This window comes from Pimephales promelas, chromosome 24, assembly GCF_988280905.1.
Source record: "Pimephales promelas chromosome 24, fPimPro1.hap1.1, whole genome shotgun sequence".
Lineage (NCBI taxonomy): Eukaryota > Metazoa > Chordata > Actinopteri > Cypriniformes > Leuciscidae > Pimephales > Pimephales promelas.
The window spans coordinates 26,643,007-26,663,773 of NC_142792.1; the positions used below are offsets into that span (position 1 = coordinate 26,643,007).

General features: G+C 40.6%; 1 protein-coding gene and 1 long non-coding RNA gene across 2 annotated transcripts; one reads left to right on the forward strand and one right to left on the reverse strand.

The window, feature by feature from the left end:
- Positions 1–3,187: 3,187 nt before the first annotated feature.
- Positions 3,188–16,297, forward strand: LOC120463531 (uncharacterized). Its single transcript, XM_039652721.2, has 2 exons — positions 3,188–3,587; positions 15,022–16,297. The coding sequence occupies exons 1-2, from the start codon at positions 3,236–3,238 to the stop codon at positions 15,951–15,953; spliced, it is 1,284 nt and encodes a 427-aa protein (XP_039508655.2). The 5' UTR covers positions 3,188–3,235; the 3' UTR covers positions 15,954–16,297.
- Positions 10,712–20,253, reverse strand: LOC148969309 (uncharacterized). Its single transcript, XR_016149955.1, has 3 exons — positions 20,193–20,253; positions 12,657–12,756; positions 10,712–11,773 (listed from the first exon to the last, which is right to left on the reverse strand). It is a non-coding gene; the product is annotated as an uncharacterized LOC148969309 (long non-coding RNA).
- Positions 20,254–20,767: the final 514 nt, after the last annotated feature.

Sequence of the window (20,767 nt, forward strand, 5' to 3'; positions counted from 1 at the left end):
CGTTTAACCAACGTCAGACGCGGCATTCTTCAAAGCTAAATGACAATCGAAAATTGGTTTGCTTTCATAACGTTGAAACAACACGTTGATTTCAAGTTGATTTTCCGTTAGTTTTGAAAGAATGACGCGTCTGACGTTGGTTCAACGTTAATTCGATGAGCAAAACAATGTCAGATCAACGTTGTTTCGATGTCATGTTTCCACGTTGATTCAATGTCAGTTTGCTATCTGGGCAGCTTCTCGCTGTTGTGGCACGGCATGACCACCGTGTAGAAACGCTGTTAGTGGAGAAAAAAAGAAAGAATCAAAAATAACTATTCTTTCAATTCCAGGACCAGGAATCGAAATCTGAATCGAATCCAGAATCGAACAGCCCTACTCCTTTCCACAAATTGAACAATATTCAAAGAGGTCTTCTCGGGTCCTAAAAACTGTACCCGACCCGAATCACTACTTACCCGAACCCGACGTGCATAAATTATTTTTTAAAAGAAAAACCCGACCCGAGACAGACCCGAAAAAATTAGACCCGAGTCCGACCCGACCTGACGCCATTTCCTTTAGAACCCGACTGGACCCGAACGTAAACGGCATTCACAGTGAGCACAGCCTGCATTCGTTTTCCCTTTTTCGCAATATTTGTTTTATCGTCTCCATGCTTGTCTGACAGGATCGCGTATTTTTTAAATTGATTGACAGGCCTGGCTAAACGACAATTCAAATACTTGCATGTAGTCAAACACCCATCCACATGATGGCGCACTAGTTGTTCTTGGCAAACGGAGGGGTTGGTTACTGAAGCGAGCAACTGAGTAAATAAATGCGGAGGCAACTGTGCATGCTTATAGCCCATTGCACGTAAAAGCGCCGATTCGCTCTCTCACTTAAAAATAATCAGAGAACGGTCATAGAGTTGTTTTAAATTCTGAAATTTTGTTAAATGCCCAACATTGTTTAAAATAATTTGTGTCTTCTCGGGTCCATTTGTAAAAGGCATATTAATTTTAAGTTACCCAAGATCTGAGGCCATTAATACCGAACCCGACCCGTGTCCGAGACACTCGTCGGAGTTTTGTACCCGAACCCGCTCGGGTCTCGGGTCGGACCTCGGGTTTTCGGATCCAAGTAGACCCGTGAAGACCTCTAATTCAAAGTGCAAAAAGAGACCACAACAGAGACCAGGGCCACAATGACACAGTCCAGAAAGACTGTATGTTTGATATTGTGAGACAGGCTATTGAATGCAGTCATATTTGTGCGCATCAGGGAGATTGATCGCACGTCTTCACTGTGTGCGACGGCAACTCGTGCTGGATGAGCAGAGAAGGCGTTTACAATAGTTTTTATTTTTAGAAAAACAGCAAAACTACAGTGGAGGCGGGGATGTGGTGGGCACCGTATTGTGAATGTAGCGGTGGCATATTCTAATATCTCTAATTTCACACTCACGCTCCGTCATAGTGATATCGCGACAAGAAATCTCGTGGCACGACCCCTACTACATATACAAATATTTAAGTATATTTAGAGTGTAGTGAGTTCGACTTGATTACACAAATCACGGTGCTTCATGGGAGTGGGCGGAGTCATTTAACAACCTTGTAGCTCATAAGAAAGGCTGTCTTTAAATGGCGACTGGAACACGACTGTTGCAATCTATTGTTATTAGTGTCGCTATATATTTTTTAATGTGTTATGGAAGCAAAAGTACACGAGGGAGACACATTCCTGTTTAAACCTGGTGATTTAACCAATCTCGTGTTGGCTTTCAATCTAATGGACGAAATAAACTCAAGATATTTACATATGAACGCAAAAGAAAAACATGACAGCCGTGAGACCAGCCGAACGCTGTGAGTGTGTGTTAGAAATCAGGAATGATGAGAGAACATTGTGCTTGGTACAATTTTTGTCTTCAAACCAAACTTGGGTCTTCGGCAGACAACCTTTAAATCCCGTCTAGTTCCCATAATGTTTGCGCTTTAGGTCAGTAGGCAGAGAGTTTGAATGCTTTAGACCAGGTGACTGTCGAAAGAAATCTGTACAAATGTGTGTCTTCCACTCTCTCTGGAAGTGGTCAAAAGTGGACAAGGCCCCGTTTACATCTCTATTTAGTGTCGTCCACTTGTGATCCGATCGACCAAAGCACATCTTAATACCAGGTGTAAACAGGGCCTCAAATAACAAGCACTCTTGACAATTTGTCAGATCACCTCGCAATTCTATTCTGATGTAGTTTGTAGTTTCTTTGGCGTCTTCAATCCTCACATGTGTGTTACAAGTGTCATTCATGCAGTGTCAAATTATTATCTTGATATAATTTATAACGCAAGTGTTACCGGTACCGGCCAAAAAAAAAAAGTGCATCCCTAGTTTTCATGAAAGTGTAATATTTTAAATATAATCTTCAAATATTAAAGACCAAAGAAATCATAACTAATGATGAAGTGTATACTTTTTGTTCATCTCTTAATTTTGAGTGAAGGGAATAAAGATCATTAATTATTAAGGGTGTCGATCAAAATTAATTCACAATCGTCGATGCTGCCACGCCCCCATGTCACGTCCGTTCGGCTTGCCAAGTGGAAAAAACGTGTGTTGAAGTGTCTATAGTCCACCTCCTCTAACCTACAGCCATTCAAAAGATAGCATGGAAATTGCAGGAGACCCATCGACAGAAGGTGAACCCCCTCCTCTTTCATTGAAGTCAACAGGTGTGGAAGTTTTTGGGATTTCCAATGAGTTATGTTGACAACGTTCGCGCTTCAAAAAAGCCACAGTCAGACATCCTAAGTCTCGCGGAAGTTACGGGAGTCTCCCGCATATTGATAGCGGCTTCCTGGTCCACGCAAATTAGTTAAAATCTCCCAGAATCTAGAGTGAGCGAGCAAGAGCGCACGTGAGAGACAGAAAAAACTGCTCCAAACCGTGTTGCGCGCACGGCAGAGAGGGAGAGAGCGAGAGACCTTGAGTGTGTGCCTCATGAAGCGCATGTAAGACAGAGAGCATCCTGATTGGCCAATTGATAAAAATCGAGAATCGAATCGAAAATGTAATCGAATTGAGGATTTGGAGAATCCTGACACCCCTATTAACTATCACTCTGAATCATCTCCCATCTCCATAGGGAGATGATTAACGCTCACACAAAGATACAGTTTGGATGTGTTTTTCTTTCTGTTAATTATTCTCTTCTTAAACAGGAAAACTGGTGAGATCCACATGACACACTATTATGAAGATGGCGTTTATTAAAAAGGAGAGTGAAGACACACAGATTGAAGAAACATTGACATTGAAAACTGAATATACTGAGGAACAAACAAAGATGATGTTTATTAAAGAGGAGATCGAAGACAAAAGGATTGAAGAAAGATTCAGAGTGAAACATGAAAATACTGATGAACAATCAAAGATGGCGTTTATTAAAGTGGAGAGTGAAGACACAAAGATTGAACACACATTCAGAGTGAAACATGAATATACTGAAGAACAAACAAAGATGGTGTTTATTAAAGAGGAGATCGAAGACGTGAAGATTGAAGAAACATTGACAGAGAAACATGAAGATACTAAGGAACACACAGGTTGGTTTCATTCTCAAACTAAATTCAGTCATATGATCCTTATTATAATGTCCAGCTCTACAGAAATGAATGATAGTTTTGAAGAGAGCAGGACTCCAGACTGCAACCAATAGCATCTATGCACGATCGCTTCCGGGTTTGTCTCAGCATGCCCAGTTACATCCGGTGCTGTGCCAGTCTATGGTCAGAAGCCGGTTTTGCGTTAGGTGGAGATAGTGTCAAATTACACTCGCTGTTTATAAAAACGTCCTGCGGTTAACGTGAATGATGTTAACAACACTGTGAGGCAGTTAGCTGTCACACAAGAGTAAAAAAGAAAAGTTATTTAAATTATATATTTCGAGCTACATCAACAACTTTGAGGGTTACAATTCTCTCATATCGTACGAAATGAATCAGCATTTCTAAAATCGTTGTCTCCAATTCTGAGAAAACGGGTTTTATTAAAGTTTTGCCGCTATACACTTGGCCTGCAGAACGCGCTTCCGGAAGTAACGCCGCTGACTGAGATTCTTTCGGACACACGTCAGCAGGGTTCGTGCATAGAGCCTATTGGTTGACTTTTGCTTACTTTTTTCTTTGCGATGCGACTAATTTTGTTAGCCATTTCTAATGCCAACAGCACATTGGCCAACTGATAAGAGCTGCCTTTTATGTTGCATGTGAGAAACATCAAACGCCAAACAAAACAAAAGTGAAACAAAACTAAACTACTTGTTTGAGCTCAGAACAAGCTCTAATCATAAATTATGATGTCTTAAATGTAGCAATGCTAACTAACCATGATATTGTGGCCGAATATTTTTTTTACGTTGTTCATCCGCAGAAGTCAGTCTGAGCATTGTTTCTGACCATATCCATCCCTTTATGACCACCATGTACCAGCTGCCTTTTATGTTGCATGTGAGAAACATCAAAATGTAGCAATGCTAACTAACCATGATATTGTGGCCGAATGTTTTTTTTATTTTTTTTTTTTACTTTTTACGTTATTCATCGTAAAAAGTAAATTTACGATGAATTTTTCGTTATTCATTCAAGTCAGTCTGAGCATTGTTTCTGACCATGTCCATCCCTTTATGGCCACCATGTCCCCATCCTCTGATGGCTACTTCCAGCAGGATAATGCACCAAAGCTCGAATCATTTCAAATTTGTTTCTTGAACATGACAATGAGTTGACTGTACTAAAATGGCCCCCACAGTCACAGATCTCAACCCAATAGAGCATCTTTGGGATGTGGTGGAACGGGAGCTTCGTGCCCTGGATGTGCATCCCACAAATCTCCATCAACTGCAAGATGCTATCCTACCAATATGGGCCAACATCTCTAAAGAATGCTTTCAGCACCTTGTTCAATCAATGCCACGTAGAATTAAGGCAGTTCTGAAGGCAAAAAAACAGTATTAGTATGGTGTTCCTAATAATCCTTTAGGTGAGTGTATATTATTCATATGACACACCTAAACACAAGTAGACAAAACCTGTTTAGTTCAAAAGCTCACTCGCCACGGCAAGGCACAGATCATGAGTGAGATGATGATACGAGCAGCGCCGCCAGATCTGCCTTGCGTGTGCACCGAGTGTGCACAGCTCGGACTACTGTCATTGTCATTGCGACTCCCCGCTCTGCCTCCACATTGTCCTATGAATACTTCGACCTTGTCTAACATACTCAGTGGCATTAGACAAAGTCTCCACCACAATATTGTCGCTACAATTGCGGAGAGGCTCTGATAAAATGGCTCACTCACACACTAGCTCCGCTTTTGATCGCAATGTTTCAATGCGCTCTAACTCTAACATTTTGTATAGAAGCATGACTTTGAGTCGGGAAGAAGTATGACATGTCTGCCATCTTTTTATTCAGTGCCGCATAAGCTTGACCGTGGCGCGTAGAGGGTTAATCACTTGCGGTCTTCCTACGAGTCGCACTTTTGTGACGTAACACCACTTTGACTGTCGGGAAGAAGTCTGCTGCGGAGCTCGCTTCAGTGCAGGTTTGCAAAAGTGAGGATCGAGGGAGCGTATCGACTGCAAAGGGGGCACTCGTGAACACCCTTCTGAAACCAAAAATGACAAACGAGACACAATTCAGTCTCATGGACTTAGCGGAAACGTGCACACGGCAGTAATTGTAAATCTACAAGAATGAAAGCACATAGAAAGTGTGCTATTTCAGACAGGACCATATCCGTCCACACAAGTGCCAGTCTTCAACCAGACTGATCTCATGAAATTGCGCGTGTATGACACGCCAATTCGTATTTCCATTTTTGGCGTGCTATCAACATGCATAATCGCTTTTCAGCGTGTTTATGAACGTGTTGACTTAACGTTATTACTGTATATATAAATATATGACTTACCTCAACCCCGTCCCTAAACCTACCCGTCACTGGGGTTAATGGCATTTATGACTGTTCCCTTACCATCCTAGGAAAAAAAAATCACTTCCCAGATGTAGATGTACGTTTTGCTTCGTTTCGCTCGGACATTTAACGGCGTGTACAGACACGCGAAATCACTCGGACATTAATGGCGTAAACATAAACGCATACACGCGGATAGCTGAAAATGCGTATAGATAACACGCCACTTGATTTGAAAGTGGCGTGTATGTTTACGCAAAAGTCATGATGTCATGTTGCTTCAACAATGAAAACTCAATTTCGGCTCTTCATTTACACCACAATGACATTTTGGGGGCCTAAAAAACTGGTTTCAAAGTGCAAGTTTTTGAAAAGATACCATTATCATCTTTGTCATCGTTGAAGTTGTTCATGTGTATTATATGTTCAGCCTAAAGGTGTGTACTTCTCTACTTCTCCATGGATGTCAATACCACCACAAATTCCATCTGAAGCACTCCTGACAAGTATTGACAAAGCCTTTTCTTCTGCTGTGAGAATTGAGGACTCATTGGTCCCACCTCCTGTTTTGTTTTTTATTGCAGTCCTCTACAGTGCTCTCTTCCTTTTTGCCAGGCTTGCAAAACCCTGTCACTTCTTGCAGATACCCTTCCCTGATTTTTTAAACACTCCTTGTTGGTTATAATTTTGGTGTTCTTATTTGTATGGTGTCCTTCAAATCTGTTGAAAATAACATCTTTGTTTCGCATCTTTAATCTCCTCTTACAGGACAATAATTTAATCTTTTTGAAAGGTATCTTTTCTTTTCGTTCAAACCATTTTGTCAGTGTCTCCGCTTGTAGGTAGGTTCTTTATATATACTTGTCTTACAATTGCAAGACTGATCTCATGAAACGGCGTTTGTATGACACGCCTATTTGTATTTCCATTTTTGGTGTGCTATCAACACGCATAATCGCTTTTCAGCGAGTTTATGAACGCCGTTTACTGTGTATATAAATAAATGACCTACCCCAACCCCGTCCCTAAACCTACCCGTCACTGGGGTTAATAGCATTTATGAGTCTTCCCCTATCATCCTAGGAAAAAAATATCGCTCCCCAGATGTAGATCTACATTTTGCTTTGTTTCGCTCGGACATTTAATGGTGTGTACATACACACAGAATCACTCGGACATTTAACGGCGTAGACATATACGCGGATAGCTCAAAACGTGTATAAATACACCACTTGACTTGAAAGTGGCATGTATGTTTACGCAGAAATCATGATGTCATGTTGTGATTGCTAATCCACATCCGATGATGGTTATTAGGTTAAACATTAAGGATACAATTCCACTTTTTTATATAATAAGGTTTTATTTCAGCACTTCGCAAATGGACAGCAACACCTTAAGAAGTGCATTATACTATGTGCATTTTTGGGAAATGTGCGTGATATCACGGTGAGCATTCGTAACCTTGCGATTCGTAACCGAGCTAAGATAAATCGTTATCTAGAAACCCAGCCCAGGTGTGTCCAAACTTGGCCCTGGAGCTCCAACTCTGAAAAAAATAACCTGAACTGCCTATATCTTCGGTAATCCTGAAGACACTGATGAGCTTGTTCAGATCTGTTTGATTAGGGTTGGAGCTAAACTCTTCAGGAAAGCGTCTCTCTCAGACTGAACTTGCCTACCCCTGGGTTAGATTGTTCAGTTGTGTTTGATTAGGGATTGATCTAGACCAGGGTTGTCCAAACTCTGCAGAGTTAAGCTCCATCTTGTTTCTAGTATGCCTAATAGACCAACTTTGTGTTTGTAAACAGAGATGACGTTTTTTGTGGGCGTGGCCAAACTGGTGGCAGAAATTCTTGTCTTGCATTAATAAGCTAACGCTTAGCAACGGGGTGAGGTTTCCTGACCCGTACTCACTGTCAGGTCAATGGGTGAGAGATCCAGCTAATTGGCCAAAGCTGCAGTGGCCGGACAAACCCAGCGTCTCTGCTCTAAAGAAAAACTAAAGGCATACAAGTTTCTTGACTCATACAGCTTTGTACTTTGCGATCATGTGCAGGATAGCGAATATCAAGAGTTGTCTCATGACTTGTGTATTACGGGCCGACGTTTTGCCAAGCCAGTGGCAAGGACACAAAACTCATTTATACAAAATGTGGGCTATTATTAAGAAATCAAACAACTGCATACTGACGGCGATCTGCAATTGTATGGCTGGGTACGTATCAACTCCTTTTCATTATTTAATGTATGTTAGAACGATGTAAATCACCAGAAACTACTGCTGCTAGGCTACTAACTAGGTGGATGCAAATGTTAATGATTAGGATAATGATTTTTCCCTCTATAAATTGCATATGTGAATAAGAATAAATAAGTTAAGCATTATTAATTTAAGTTTTAAGGTAGTATCTAGATCTATTGTTTACGTCAAATTCATGCTATAATGTAGGTCTGCACTGCTTTTTAAGGTTGAGTTGTATGTCAGACAGCAGCCCTGAGTCAGATCAATTTCAGCAAACCAAAGAGAAGAGACAGACAGCTTAAAGATATTCCTGAGAAAAGTGGCCAGCTTAATGTGAAAGGCATGAACATCTGTTGATTTCAGTGTTATCAAGTCATATTTATCATTAAGGCGAGACACTGCAGGTGAATAGGATAAAAATTTTAAGTTACAGATGTCTCAATGAAACTTTACCTGTTGATTACTCGCATAAATAGGATTAAAAAAATGTATTGCAAGTTTTCTGTAATTTTATGTTTAAATATGCTAATCAGGCTGTATCTAATTAAATATGTGCTAATTTGCATATATTTTGAAGTGACGAATCTGACCATTGAAAAAAAACAAGGTTAAAAATTACGTTTGCATTTTGTTGAATTTGTTAAATATCTCCTTTTGTTACTCTGTAAATTAGAAAATACTGTCAAATAGCCTTAAAAAATTTATTTCAGCTTTATTTTTAGGCTTAAACTGTCATATAAATCAGGCCAAGAATGATATATCAACAAGTCCCTCTGAACAAACCTTCGCAATATAGTTAGGAATACGGCTGTAAAGTTTGGTGTATGTAGCTGCTACAGAAGTGGAAAATCGACACTAGCAGTGTGAGGAAAAAACTCATTTTGAGAAAACGGCCTTTAAAGATTTTTATGGGATTGCGCATTTCGAGTTAAATGGCCCAGTTTACTTTCATGATTGGTTGCTGATAAACAAGAAATGACCATATTTGGATCCGACAGCATTGAAGAAGAGAGAGAGCTTTCTAACGGTGTGTGCGTTGACAGGGTGCGGATCGCGATCACGGAGCAGCGGGATGATTTAAAATGCCAACTTTTGAGGAATTTAGGCCAAATCTACAATCGCTTTTTCAGCACAAGTGTGAAAGACGATGTGTTATTGAACACAAATAGCCCAAAATCTCAAAATTGACCGGTGAAAAAAAAAAATGTTTTGCCTGCTGTGTCTCGCCTTAATGTATAGTGATTTGAGGAGAGTACTTAAATGTCCGGTTTCAAACTGAAACTTTTTTATGTATTTAACTGCTATAATAACTGACTAATGACCATCTTTTGTTATATTATAGAGCTCACTGCTGATGATCTAAGGGAGCTAAGAGGCATTGCACCCGATGCAGCTATTTTCACCAGCATGGACCTCAGTGAGACAGATTCTGCATCTGAATCGGACTCTGAAACAAACCTACCAGCTGTTTATGACAAACATTTGAGGGGCCTAAAGGATTTCTAAAGGAGAAGAGTCTTGAGATGTTTCAGAGACTTAAAAAGAAGCTTACGTCAGATCATTGTGAAGCTCTCGAGTTTACTACCAGGGAGCAATCAAAATGCAGGGCCTGGCACACACATAGAGAAGGCAGAATAACAAGCACAAACTTGCACCATTTGTGCACAGCTGGAGAGCCTACAGACAACGATATTAAAAACATCATGCATTACAAGACAGAGGATCTACAAGTACCGGCCGTACGCTGGGGGAGACAAATGGACGACACGGATAGAAAATGCTACGTAGAAGAAATGAGTAAAGGTCATGCTAATTTCTTTGCTAGACTATCTGGTCTTGTTGTTCGCCCAGACCACTTACATTTTGGTGCATCATCTGATGGGATAGTAAACTGTTCATGTTGTGGGAGGGGAACTCTGGAGATCAAGTGCCCGTATAAATACAAAAAAGGCCTGACCAGCTGCAATGAAGACCCCCAGTTCTGTCTTGACACAACTGGGCAGCTGAAGAGGAACCACCCATACTATTACCAAGTACAGCAGCAGATATTTGTTTGTGATGTCCACTACAGTGACTTTGTAGTTTGGACCAAACAGGTCATGGTCATCAATCGTATTGTGAGACATGCAGACTTGCTGCTGAAAGCCATACCCAAGGCTGAACAACTCTTCTTCGACCATCTTCTACCAGAGCTGTTGACCCGGAGCATGGATCCCAGCATCGAAGATTAGCACACACATGGATATAATGTAAAACGTTAAAAGCAAATATATGTACATTGTTCCTTTACAATCTGCAACTTTAGATTAGTGGCCATCTTATCTGTGTATATTTGCTCTACAGTGTGTGGTTTTACAATAAAGTGGATGTTATTACTAACGTCTAGGGTCGGCAGTGGCTCAGTGGTTCATGTAGGTTGTCTTATAAATATTTTAATTAAATGAATTGTTAAAGAACAAATAAAAGTTCAATACTCGAAATACAGTCTTGTGAATTTTTATTCTTAATGCTACAGTCAAGGTTCATTTATCACATCATTACATACACAGCTAACTTGTATTGACTGTAGTAAAACAATATTGGTCCCACTTTATATTAAGTGGCTTTAAGTACTATGTACTTACATTGAACAATAAGTACAATGTATTATTGTGTTCCTGTTGTATTGTAAAACACTTTTGCTGCTATTGAGGTGTGATAGGGGTAAGGTTAGGGACAGGTGTGGTGGTATGGGTAGGTTTAAGGGTAGGTTAAGGTGTGAGGGGAGGGTCAACTGTGTAATTACAAATGTAATTACATAAATTAATTATAGCTGTAATTACATGCTGGAATTTTAAAATGTAAGTACAATGTAAAAACATGTATGTACACAATAAGTCCATTGTATCAAGTTATTAATTTCAATGTAATTACATAGTACTTAAAGCCACTTGATATAAAGTGGGACCACAATATTCAAAGACTGACTTTGGGTTCAACTACAGCAATGTGATCATGAGAACAGAAACAAGTATGAGTAAAACATTTTTTTTTTAGTATATTCATGTAACATGAAATAGACAAATGTTATAAATTAAAATTGCCAGTAAAATGTCAATGCAGGACTAATTTCATTTAAATATTCAAAAGAAAACAATCCCACAGAACCCTTGAAATGTACTTCTTTTTCACATTACGAATGATTGGCTTGCTTGTTATTGTGTCTATCTTTTAGGCACTACACTTTTCCAAAGATTTGTTAATGCTCCGCACATTATTACCATATCATCCAGAATGTCTACCTGAGTAAGTGGAATTACAGATGTTAAAATTTAGAATTTCTTCCATCGACCAATGACTCTTTCCACGTGTATTCTCACATTTGACAGTCTTATTGACGTGTCAACTTCATGGGCAGAGAGCTGTTTCTTGCCTTTTGTGAAGTGTGGGATATGAAGGGTTGCACCGTATGCTGCAAGGTCCTCCCTAATCAAAAACCCTCGATCAGCCAGATTTATCCTTTTGCTCCAGCTGTTTAAAGAATCCTGATTTTGATGTTATTTCTTTGTCAGAAACACGACCACCCCAACCTGGTGACAAAAATGAAATTGCTCCTGCTGGTGTTACCCCAATTAAGTATTTAACTGTATTGTGATGCTTATAATTCGACCATGTCTGTGCTTGAGCAGTAAGATTATTAGGTCTATCAATAAATATCTCAGTGCAGTCAATAATACACTGACATACCTTTTAAAACATTTAGGCATTTTCCTGAGAATAGTCTTCCTGGTTGGCCATGTAATGATTGGTTTTAATGTCTGTGCCATAATAGAGTGCCAAAGTGATGACGTCACTTTGTAGGAACTCGGAAGCTAGCGGCGCATGGGTTCCCTCGGTCGAAAAGCAATGCATTTTCCCCATAGACTTTTGGAAAATCGCAAAAAATAAGATCTGTTTTCAACAAAGAGTTGTGACCCTTACACGTTTTGTCTAGCAAGATAATCTTTAAAAGTTAATCCAAAATGTATACATATTGAAGCCTATATAAAGATTTTAAAAAACACAATCAGACTCGATATAGTTTAAAAAACCACAAGCAGGTTATAACTGTGTGTTTTATGTCATAGATCAAAACGTGAAAATATTTAGAGGCTTTGTTCACCACAGACCTTATTTCAGGCCATTTAGCAAAAACCCATTCAAAAATCCCATAGGCTTTAGAGTGAGGGAACCGTAGTGCTAAAATGCTAACTCACTCCCGCGTTTTGGCCTACAGAGTGACGTCGTAACTTCGGCACTCTATAGGGAGCCAGTTTCTTAAAATTCTCAGCCAGAGAGGACTTGATAGATTCAGCCCTCTTTCTATTCCTGTTGAACCTATAACACCAGCAAATAATGATCAAGAAAAAATACTTAAGATATACTACCATTATTTGGTAAGGTAAAATGATAGCAAATCAGGGAGAAGGTTACCTGTCCATTTTTGTTGGAGCTACCATACATTGACTCTGTCTTGAATAATTGAACAATGATGGAACAAATTCTGGACTTTCTGGATCCATGGATGCCTCCCCTGAAAGACAACCTCAGTCATTAAGTTGCAACACCAATGACATTGTTGTATATGGCCTTAAGATTTATCTAAGTTTGTGCTCAGTCATAATGTACAGTAAATGTTATATCACACATATATTACTGTAAATTAAATGATTGAATAAATACTGAATGATGTTACAGCCAAACTGTCTGAGCAATTTGTTTTTTTACAAGCTACTTGTTAACTTGTAAGTTAGCTTACGTTGGACAATGCTCTTTACCATAAAGAGATAGCCTACTGAGAATGTCAGCTTTGTTCTCTGCTTATAATAATAATAATAATTAATAATAATTCGTTACATTTATATAGCGCTTTTCTGGACACTCAAAGCGCTTCACATAGAAGGGGGGGGAATCTCCTCAACCACCACCAGTGTGCAGCATCCACCTGGATGATGCGACGGCAGCCATAGTGCGCCAGAACGCTCACCACACACCAGCTTACTGGTGGAGAGGAGACAGTGATGAAGCCAATTGGTGTATATGGGGATGATTAGGAGGCCATGATGGACAGAGGCCACTGGGCAAATTTGGCCAGGATGCCGGGGTTACACCCCTACTCTTTCGAAAGACATCCTGGGATTTTTTATGACCACAGAGAGTCAAGACCTCGGTTTAACGTCTCATCCGAAGGGCGGTGCTCTTTTTGACAGTATAGTGTCCCCATCACTTTACTGGGGCGTTAGGACCCACACAGACCACAGGGTGAGCACCCCCTGCTGGCCTCACTAACACCTCTACCAGCAGCAACCTGGCTTTCTCAGAAGGTCTCCCATCCAGGTACTAACCAGGCTCAGCCCTGCTTAGCTTTAATGGGCAACCAGTCTTGGGCTACAGGGTGATATGGCTGCTGGCTGCTTACTAATTTATATTTCTTAACTAATACATCATGGATTTTGTGTGTGATACATAGACTGTAAAAAATATGGACAAAGCGTCTGTGACGTCACCCATAGACTTTCTGAAGAACAGTTTTGAGGCTGTTTATGGGGGGTATGGGCGGCGCCATCTTGGGAAATAGAAAATACAAATGTTCAGAAAGGATACAGAGGTGGTATGATGTGTTGTGTCAGATCATGGCTGAGACGTCAACTCCACTCGGCGCAGCCCGTTATCAGCTGTCAATCAAAGTTAACCGCCCTCATTTGTCATACATTTTAGATCTAAATATGATCTAAACTAACGAGTTAGAAAAAAAATTCACCCCCCTCACATTTGTCAGGCACTCGGAACCTATCAAAAAATACAATAGAAGTCCATGAGACCAACCTGAAAACATATGAATTTATGCTGTGAAAACAGACATTTTAACATGAGGTCCATGGATATTTGCTCCCTTTTGGGACCGGCCCCTAGTGGAGTTTAGATGTATTGCAGTTTTTCGCACTTCCGGGTAGGCTTCATTTTTCAGATTAGAATGTTGCCGCTTGGTGTGATATAGTTGAGAAAACTAGCCTGGATGCCAGCCCGAACCCCGCCCACAACATTTTTTGGTATTGAGGAGTAATTATGATCAGTCAAAAAATGTTCAGGCCAATCAAATTGCCAGGGCGGGCTTTATACGATGATGGACAGATGATCTTCAGGGACGTAATCATCATCTTATCACAGAGCGCTTAACTAGTTTTCCTCAGAGATGACTGCAGCTGGAGAATTGAGATGTATAGATTCCGCTGTCGCGTCTTTTGTAAAATAAATCGACGGTGCATTCATTTTAATAGAGGAACAGAAAACTGCAATCAAGGCATTTGTCGATCGGAAAGGTATTTTGCCGTCCTTCCTACTTGATTCAGCAAAAGTGTAACTGACGGTCGCTAAGAAGATGGGACGTAATGAAAAGCCTGTGGTCGTTGTGGTTTCTCCTTTGGTCGCACTCATGGAGGACCAAGTAAAAGAAGCAACACTCTTGCTTTACTTCTAAAATAAGTAAGTTGTTGACAACTGCGCTATGCAAAGTAGTTGACTTAATGCGTTGCTCTGATTGGTTGTAGGTCTACCGACTATCCAATTGAGTGCAGAGTTTTTTTCCCCTGGTTCGGTTAACACACGCCTCATAATCAAAGCCCAATGGAGGAGTTTTAGACTCACATTCTGACTAGAATATGAGTATGACGAAGTCAGGCTAGGAGAAAACCTTACCCGATATGATTGATGGGTTTGATGCTTTAAATGTCTAAATGTTTTGATTTCTGTTTGTGCCATTAAACTGGGGTTAACATGTAGTTGTTCTTTTTTGCCTTAGATCTGATGATGCTAAAGGAGGACATTCGAGATCCGAAAGAAACAGAAGAGAAAGATCAGTTTGAGAAACGTGATATCACAACTGGAGAAAAATCATTAAGTTGCTCACAGACTGAAAAGACTTCACCAAAAACAGGTAAAAAGAGAGCAAATAGAAGTTGTTTCACCTGCCAACAGTGTGGAAGGAGTTTCACTCAAAAAGGAAATCTTAAATGTCACATGCGAATTCACACTGGAGAGAAGCCTTTCACATGTCCACAGTGTGGAAAGAGTTTCGCACAAAAAGGATCCTTTTATACCCACATGAAGGTTCACTCAGGAGAGAGCCCGTACATCTGCAAACAGTGTGGAAAAACCTTTAATCGAAAAGACCATCTTCAAATTCACATGAGAGTTCACACTGGAGAGAAACCTTTCACATGCGATAAGTGTGGACAATGTTTCACACGTAAAGAGAGCCTTAATAAACATGTGAGGGTTCACATTAAAGAGAGCTTTTGTAAATGTCATCAGTGTGGAAGAAGTTTCAAAGACAAGAAACGGCTTAAGAGGCATTTAAGAACTCACTCCGGAGAGAAGTCTTACATGTGCCATCACTGTGGAAAGAGTTGCTCAAACAACACAAACCTTGAAGTCCACATGAAAATTCACACTGGAGAAAAGTTTTACAGCTGCCAACAGTGTCGAAGGAGTTTCACTGGAAAAAAAAGTCTTAAGATTCACATGAAAGTTCACACTGATGAGGGCCCTTACCCCTGCGAAGTGTGTGGAAAAACCTTGAGTCGAAAAGGAAATCTTAAGACTCATATGAGAGTTCACACTGGAGAGAAACCTTACTCCTGCAAACTGTGTGGAAAGAGTTTTACACAACATGGAACTTGTTATACCCACATGAAAACTCACACTGGAGGGATTCACTCATCTTTAGTGTGAGAAGAGATTCACACATCAGATAGATCTGAATAGTCATTTGCAAACTCATTCTGGCAAGAATTCGCAGTGTTCTTAATGTAGAGAAGAGGTTTAGGAAAAGGAGCAATTTCAAAAACCACCTGTGCATTCACTCATTTTCAAGGACCCTTGGGTTTCAAGGGCTAAATGCATTAAAGGGTTCAAGTCTTAATGCATACTTGATGCAAATTATAATGCATAAAATCCCAAAAAATAACCTTTTATTAGTAGTAAGACTGTTAATTTTAGGAACACATTTTAGGTTTGTGTATGCCCTGAGGATGGTTGTATCACCGAAAGCTTGGCATTAAATTTTGCGTGAAGGACTCAAGTGTGCAGACAATTTATTCTTTGGGTTGTCAAGTGTTATCTGTCTGGCACCTTGTTTGCCGTGAGTGCGGTGAAACTCTTTCATAGGAACACAAACAAAGATTCTTTAAATGAAATCTGAGATGTTTCTGTCCCTCCATTGACAGCTGTTCATCAATTTGTGTTTTGAAGATTAACGAGGTTAGCAAAGTCTTAACTGTTTGCAAAGATTTTTTTTTTTAAATTGGAGCGTAAACAAAGAAGCTGGGAAAAGGCAAATGTGATTTTGATTGATCTGGAGAGTGTGACATTTACTGATTTGCATAACAGCTGATTTAGTTATTTGGTTGTGATTAGTTGGACAAGAAGTAATAGGGGAAATGTAAATTTACCAGCAAGTGGCATAACCCAGCTCAAATCATAGGCTACGTTCACACTGCCGGGCTTAATGCTCAATTCCGATTTTTTGAAAAATTAGATTTTTTTGCAAGGCCCTTCAAATTTCCAATTAAATGCGACCTTTTGTGATCTCCTGTGTGAACGTGAAATGACCCAGAAGTGACCCGCATGCGCAGAAGAGTAATCAACGGTCAACGACGTCACTTGTTTTTTGCGGAATAGTCCTTTTTTTCCCATATGTTGCGAGCTTTTGTTTTATTATTATTATTGCCACAGCCCATATACAAACACAGACAATAATTATTTTATCGACGGGAAAAGTTTGCACATAAATGTAAGATTTTTCCGATCCTCACCGACCTCGTCATAAAACCCGTTTAATTGATAGTGCGCGTCCTCGGCGCTCCTTGCTTTGTCACCTGCGGCCGCGGTGCGACACTGGTGGCTGGTGTTGCCAGATTAGGTGTTTTTTCGCTACATTTTAAGGCATGTTTACTTGTTTTAGCCAGGTTTTCGCCTGGAAGGCTCTATTGAAATCTGGCACCCTACTGTACAGTGCGCACGTGCGACTGACAGAGAGCACACGTTCACAGACACCAGAATGAACGTGTGTTCACAGTAATGTTCATCAGGCAGTCATACAGTATATGAACGCGTTCAGGCACAACACTGGGGAAAAGACACGTCTGCAGCGGCCCATAACAGTGCAGAAACGCGTTGGAGTTAGCGTGTATTGGCTAGCTACAGGTGCGTGCAATGACGTGCGGGTCGGATATATGTGACCTGGCCGTTCAGATTGAAGTCGCATTTCAAAAGATCGGATACATATCGGATTTGGACCACATACCCAAGTGGCCTGGGTCGCATTTGAAAAGATCGGATCTGTGTCGTTCAGACTGTCATGAAAAAATCAGATACAGGTCGCTTAGGGGCAAAAAAATCTGAATTAGGTTGTTTCAGCCTGCGGTGTGAATATTAACCAATGGTTTAAGACCCAAGAGGAGGCACTCATAGTGAAGTGAGCTCTCATGTCTTAAGAATAACCCCTAAAATCCACTGGATCCGTCTGCATTGCGGAACGTCAGCGGCGCGGATGCCAGAGCTAATCTCGCCCATTATAGTCAACGCTCTAAAGTCCACCAGCTGCGAACGCGGCGCGTCTCAGAAGTATCCCAGTAGCATCTCTCCACGCCGCTCTGCAGAGAATAGGTAGCAGGTCTATTTTCGAGGCGTCAAGCAGCAGAGAGCACATCGTACCGGGCAAGAAGTCAGACACAGAATGGCGTGAGGATCCGGTAGATTTTTCAAAATAAAACACCCTATGGAGACTAAAGGCCAATTTATACTTCTGCGACGAGGGTACGCCGTAATGTGCGGCGTTGGCTACGCACGTAGGCGATGCCGTTTTGAGCATTTATACTTCTGCGTTCAGGTCTTGTTGCTCTGCAGTACTGCTCCGAAACGCTAGTTGGCGGCGGAGAGTTTTAATGTTCCACTGTGTTTAGATTCCTCGCGGCTAGGGTACTACAAGCAATAGCGATTGAAAGAGAGTGGATCATGTTGGAGTAGGAGCTTATTAAGGTGGAAAAACAGTTCACTTTAGTGAAATTACTAAAACTGAAAGGCAGAAATGAGAGAAGACGTCGGAGGAGATGGTACGTGTGGAAATCATAGACAGTGATGGAAATGCGTGAGAAGGTACGTGCGGAAATGCGTAGGAGGAAATGCGATGCTACCAAGCCGACCAATCACCAATCTTGCGGTCCGCGTCGTCGCGACGTGTAGTTACATTTTTGAGGAGGTGCACGTCAGGAGACGGCGAAGGGTACGCGGTATGGGACGCGTCTGTGCGTATGCTACGCCGTACCTACTGCGCGCACCCTACGCAGAAGTATAAATTGGCCTTAAAACAGTCACCAACGCGTCGCACCTGAGACGCTTCCAGTGGACTTTGACGCCGAGCTAGGGATGAATCAAAAATGTGGCACTGACGTTCTGCGCCGCAGACGGATCCAGTGGATTTTCGGAGTAGTGCGTCCTCGCTTCCTTTCCTCGTTCTCAGCTCAACCCCCTGTATGTTGCAAGGGAAGAAAGCAAGGAAAGGAAATGAGGACGGAGGAATCGAATGAAAGCTTTTTTACACATTTGAATACTTGATTACTTAAGCGTCACTTCAAAGCGTCATCAGCTACACTCAAAGGATCTGCCATTATGTTGTATTAGTTTGGTTAAGAAACTCATAATAAATAATAAAGCAAAATACCCTGTTGAAAAATGTGTGGTTTGTATAAATTACAAAGGTAAAAAATAAATTAAAATTATTGTGACTGATGGGAAGGGGGAGGAGAATTTATGTGTGCATCACGTTTAGTCAATCCAACTCTTCCGCAATGGATAGACCCGTGTATAGACCGGAAAGCCTTCTCACTCCTCGATCCTCGTGGTGCAATTAGAGAATCGAGAAGTCCATCAAGATGGCTGAGCTCGATCGGTTTCCGGGTCATAGGAGCGAGGAGAATAGGAGGGATATTGAGAAGCACCCAAAGACTATAAGACTATGACATCCACAATCTAGTGAGCCAACCTCTGCTTGGAGACAGACTTTCCCTTCTTCTGCTCAAGTCACCTTCATTTATATAGCACGTTTCAAAGCAGCTTTACATTGGCAGAATAATGCACTGGCCTGTAAAATTAGCCTGGTTAGTGCTGCGGAGGCTCCATATAAGGATTGAGGGGTGGAGCTTGTACCTAGAAATGATGAGCTGCTTCATAGGGTTGTGGAATAATACTCCTGAAACCCTCAAATATTTATCCTAACAGACGTTCAGTTGAGCGAGTGCTTTCTTCCAGAAACCTTGAGAGTAACATCTCATCACGTTGTTGATTTCTTTCTTGCTGTTGTTCAACTCTATCCAAGAAGCATCTTTGTTCAGCTGACCAAACTTGCATTAGTTTGGCATAGCCAGATGAGGTCTTTCATCCTAAATAAACAGAAAGAGATGCATTATTTACATTCAACCTAATGTGAAAGTAACATTACTTAAAAACCAAAGTTATCAGATAAAAAACAATTAGAGAAAGTAGAGATAAACACACATTCAAATGTTTTTACCGTACAATCATAACAAAAATGTTCCACAAAGCCCAAATTAAAGACTGAGTTGTTGTGTTCTTTAAACAAAACATGTGTAAAAGTCTAGTTTACATGAAAGTTTAGTTGGGCATGCTATTATTAATAGTATTTTTTTGTTGTTGTTGAGAAATTACTAACAAAATGTCTGCAAGTGTATTAAACACTTATAAAACAAAGCAAGGAAGTTCCCATATTTCAAAATGTTACTAAAATGTTCCTGTTGTTCGGTTACTAAATGACATGGTTCTAGCAATGCAATGTAATGTAATAATAAAAGCATTAATCGAGGCATAAATTAAAATCCATTTAATTAAAGTGAGTTAAATGCACTGCAGTCAAGTTAATTTTTATCATAATGAATGATTTGGCATGAAATTTACTTTTTTTGCAGGGCTTGGTAGAACATGGGCATAGCCTTCAGCTGTCTCCTCTTCTCGGTGTACAGAGCTGCTCATTCCCACTTCCTCAAAGTTATCAATATCTACATATATAAAAAGCATTATGAGTAAAGGCTAACTCTATGACCAATTAGTGTACATGAACTGTTTGTGTACATCTCTGCATGTGTTACGCTGCGGTGAAATGAAAACTTACCAGACTCGTCTTCTGGGACGGGAGAAGCACTCGCATCAAAGGAATTTTCTGGGAAGCCGACATCCACACCATGTGCTGTGACGTTCACCAGTGGTCTTTCTCCCATTAGTTCATCCATAACAGTGTGGAACGGGAAATTAGCTGGGGATTCGCCACTTTTGTTGTTTTGGGATTTCGCCTTATAGTACCCACTTTTAAACCCTTTTCAGCGGGTTTTTATTTGCTCTACTGACCTGTTAAATCCGGCTTCTTTCAATTTTTCAAAAACCTGCTTGAACAAGTCATTATTGCGTAACTTACGTCCGTCTAGTCGTTCAATTATTTTTTCTTCCTTTAAAATATTCAGCAACAACATGGTTTC

Bases quoted from the DNA above. Each gene is read 5' to 3' on its own strand.
- LOC120463531 (XM_039652721.2), top strand. From the start codon at position 3,236: ATGAAGATGGCGTTTATTAAAAAGGAGAGTGAAGACACACAGATTGAA. The intron at 3,588-15,021 runs GTTGGTTTCATT...TTTTTGCCTTAG, and splicing joins AGATACTAAGGAACACACAG to ATCTGATGATGCTAAAGGAG.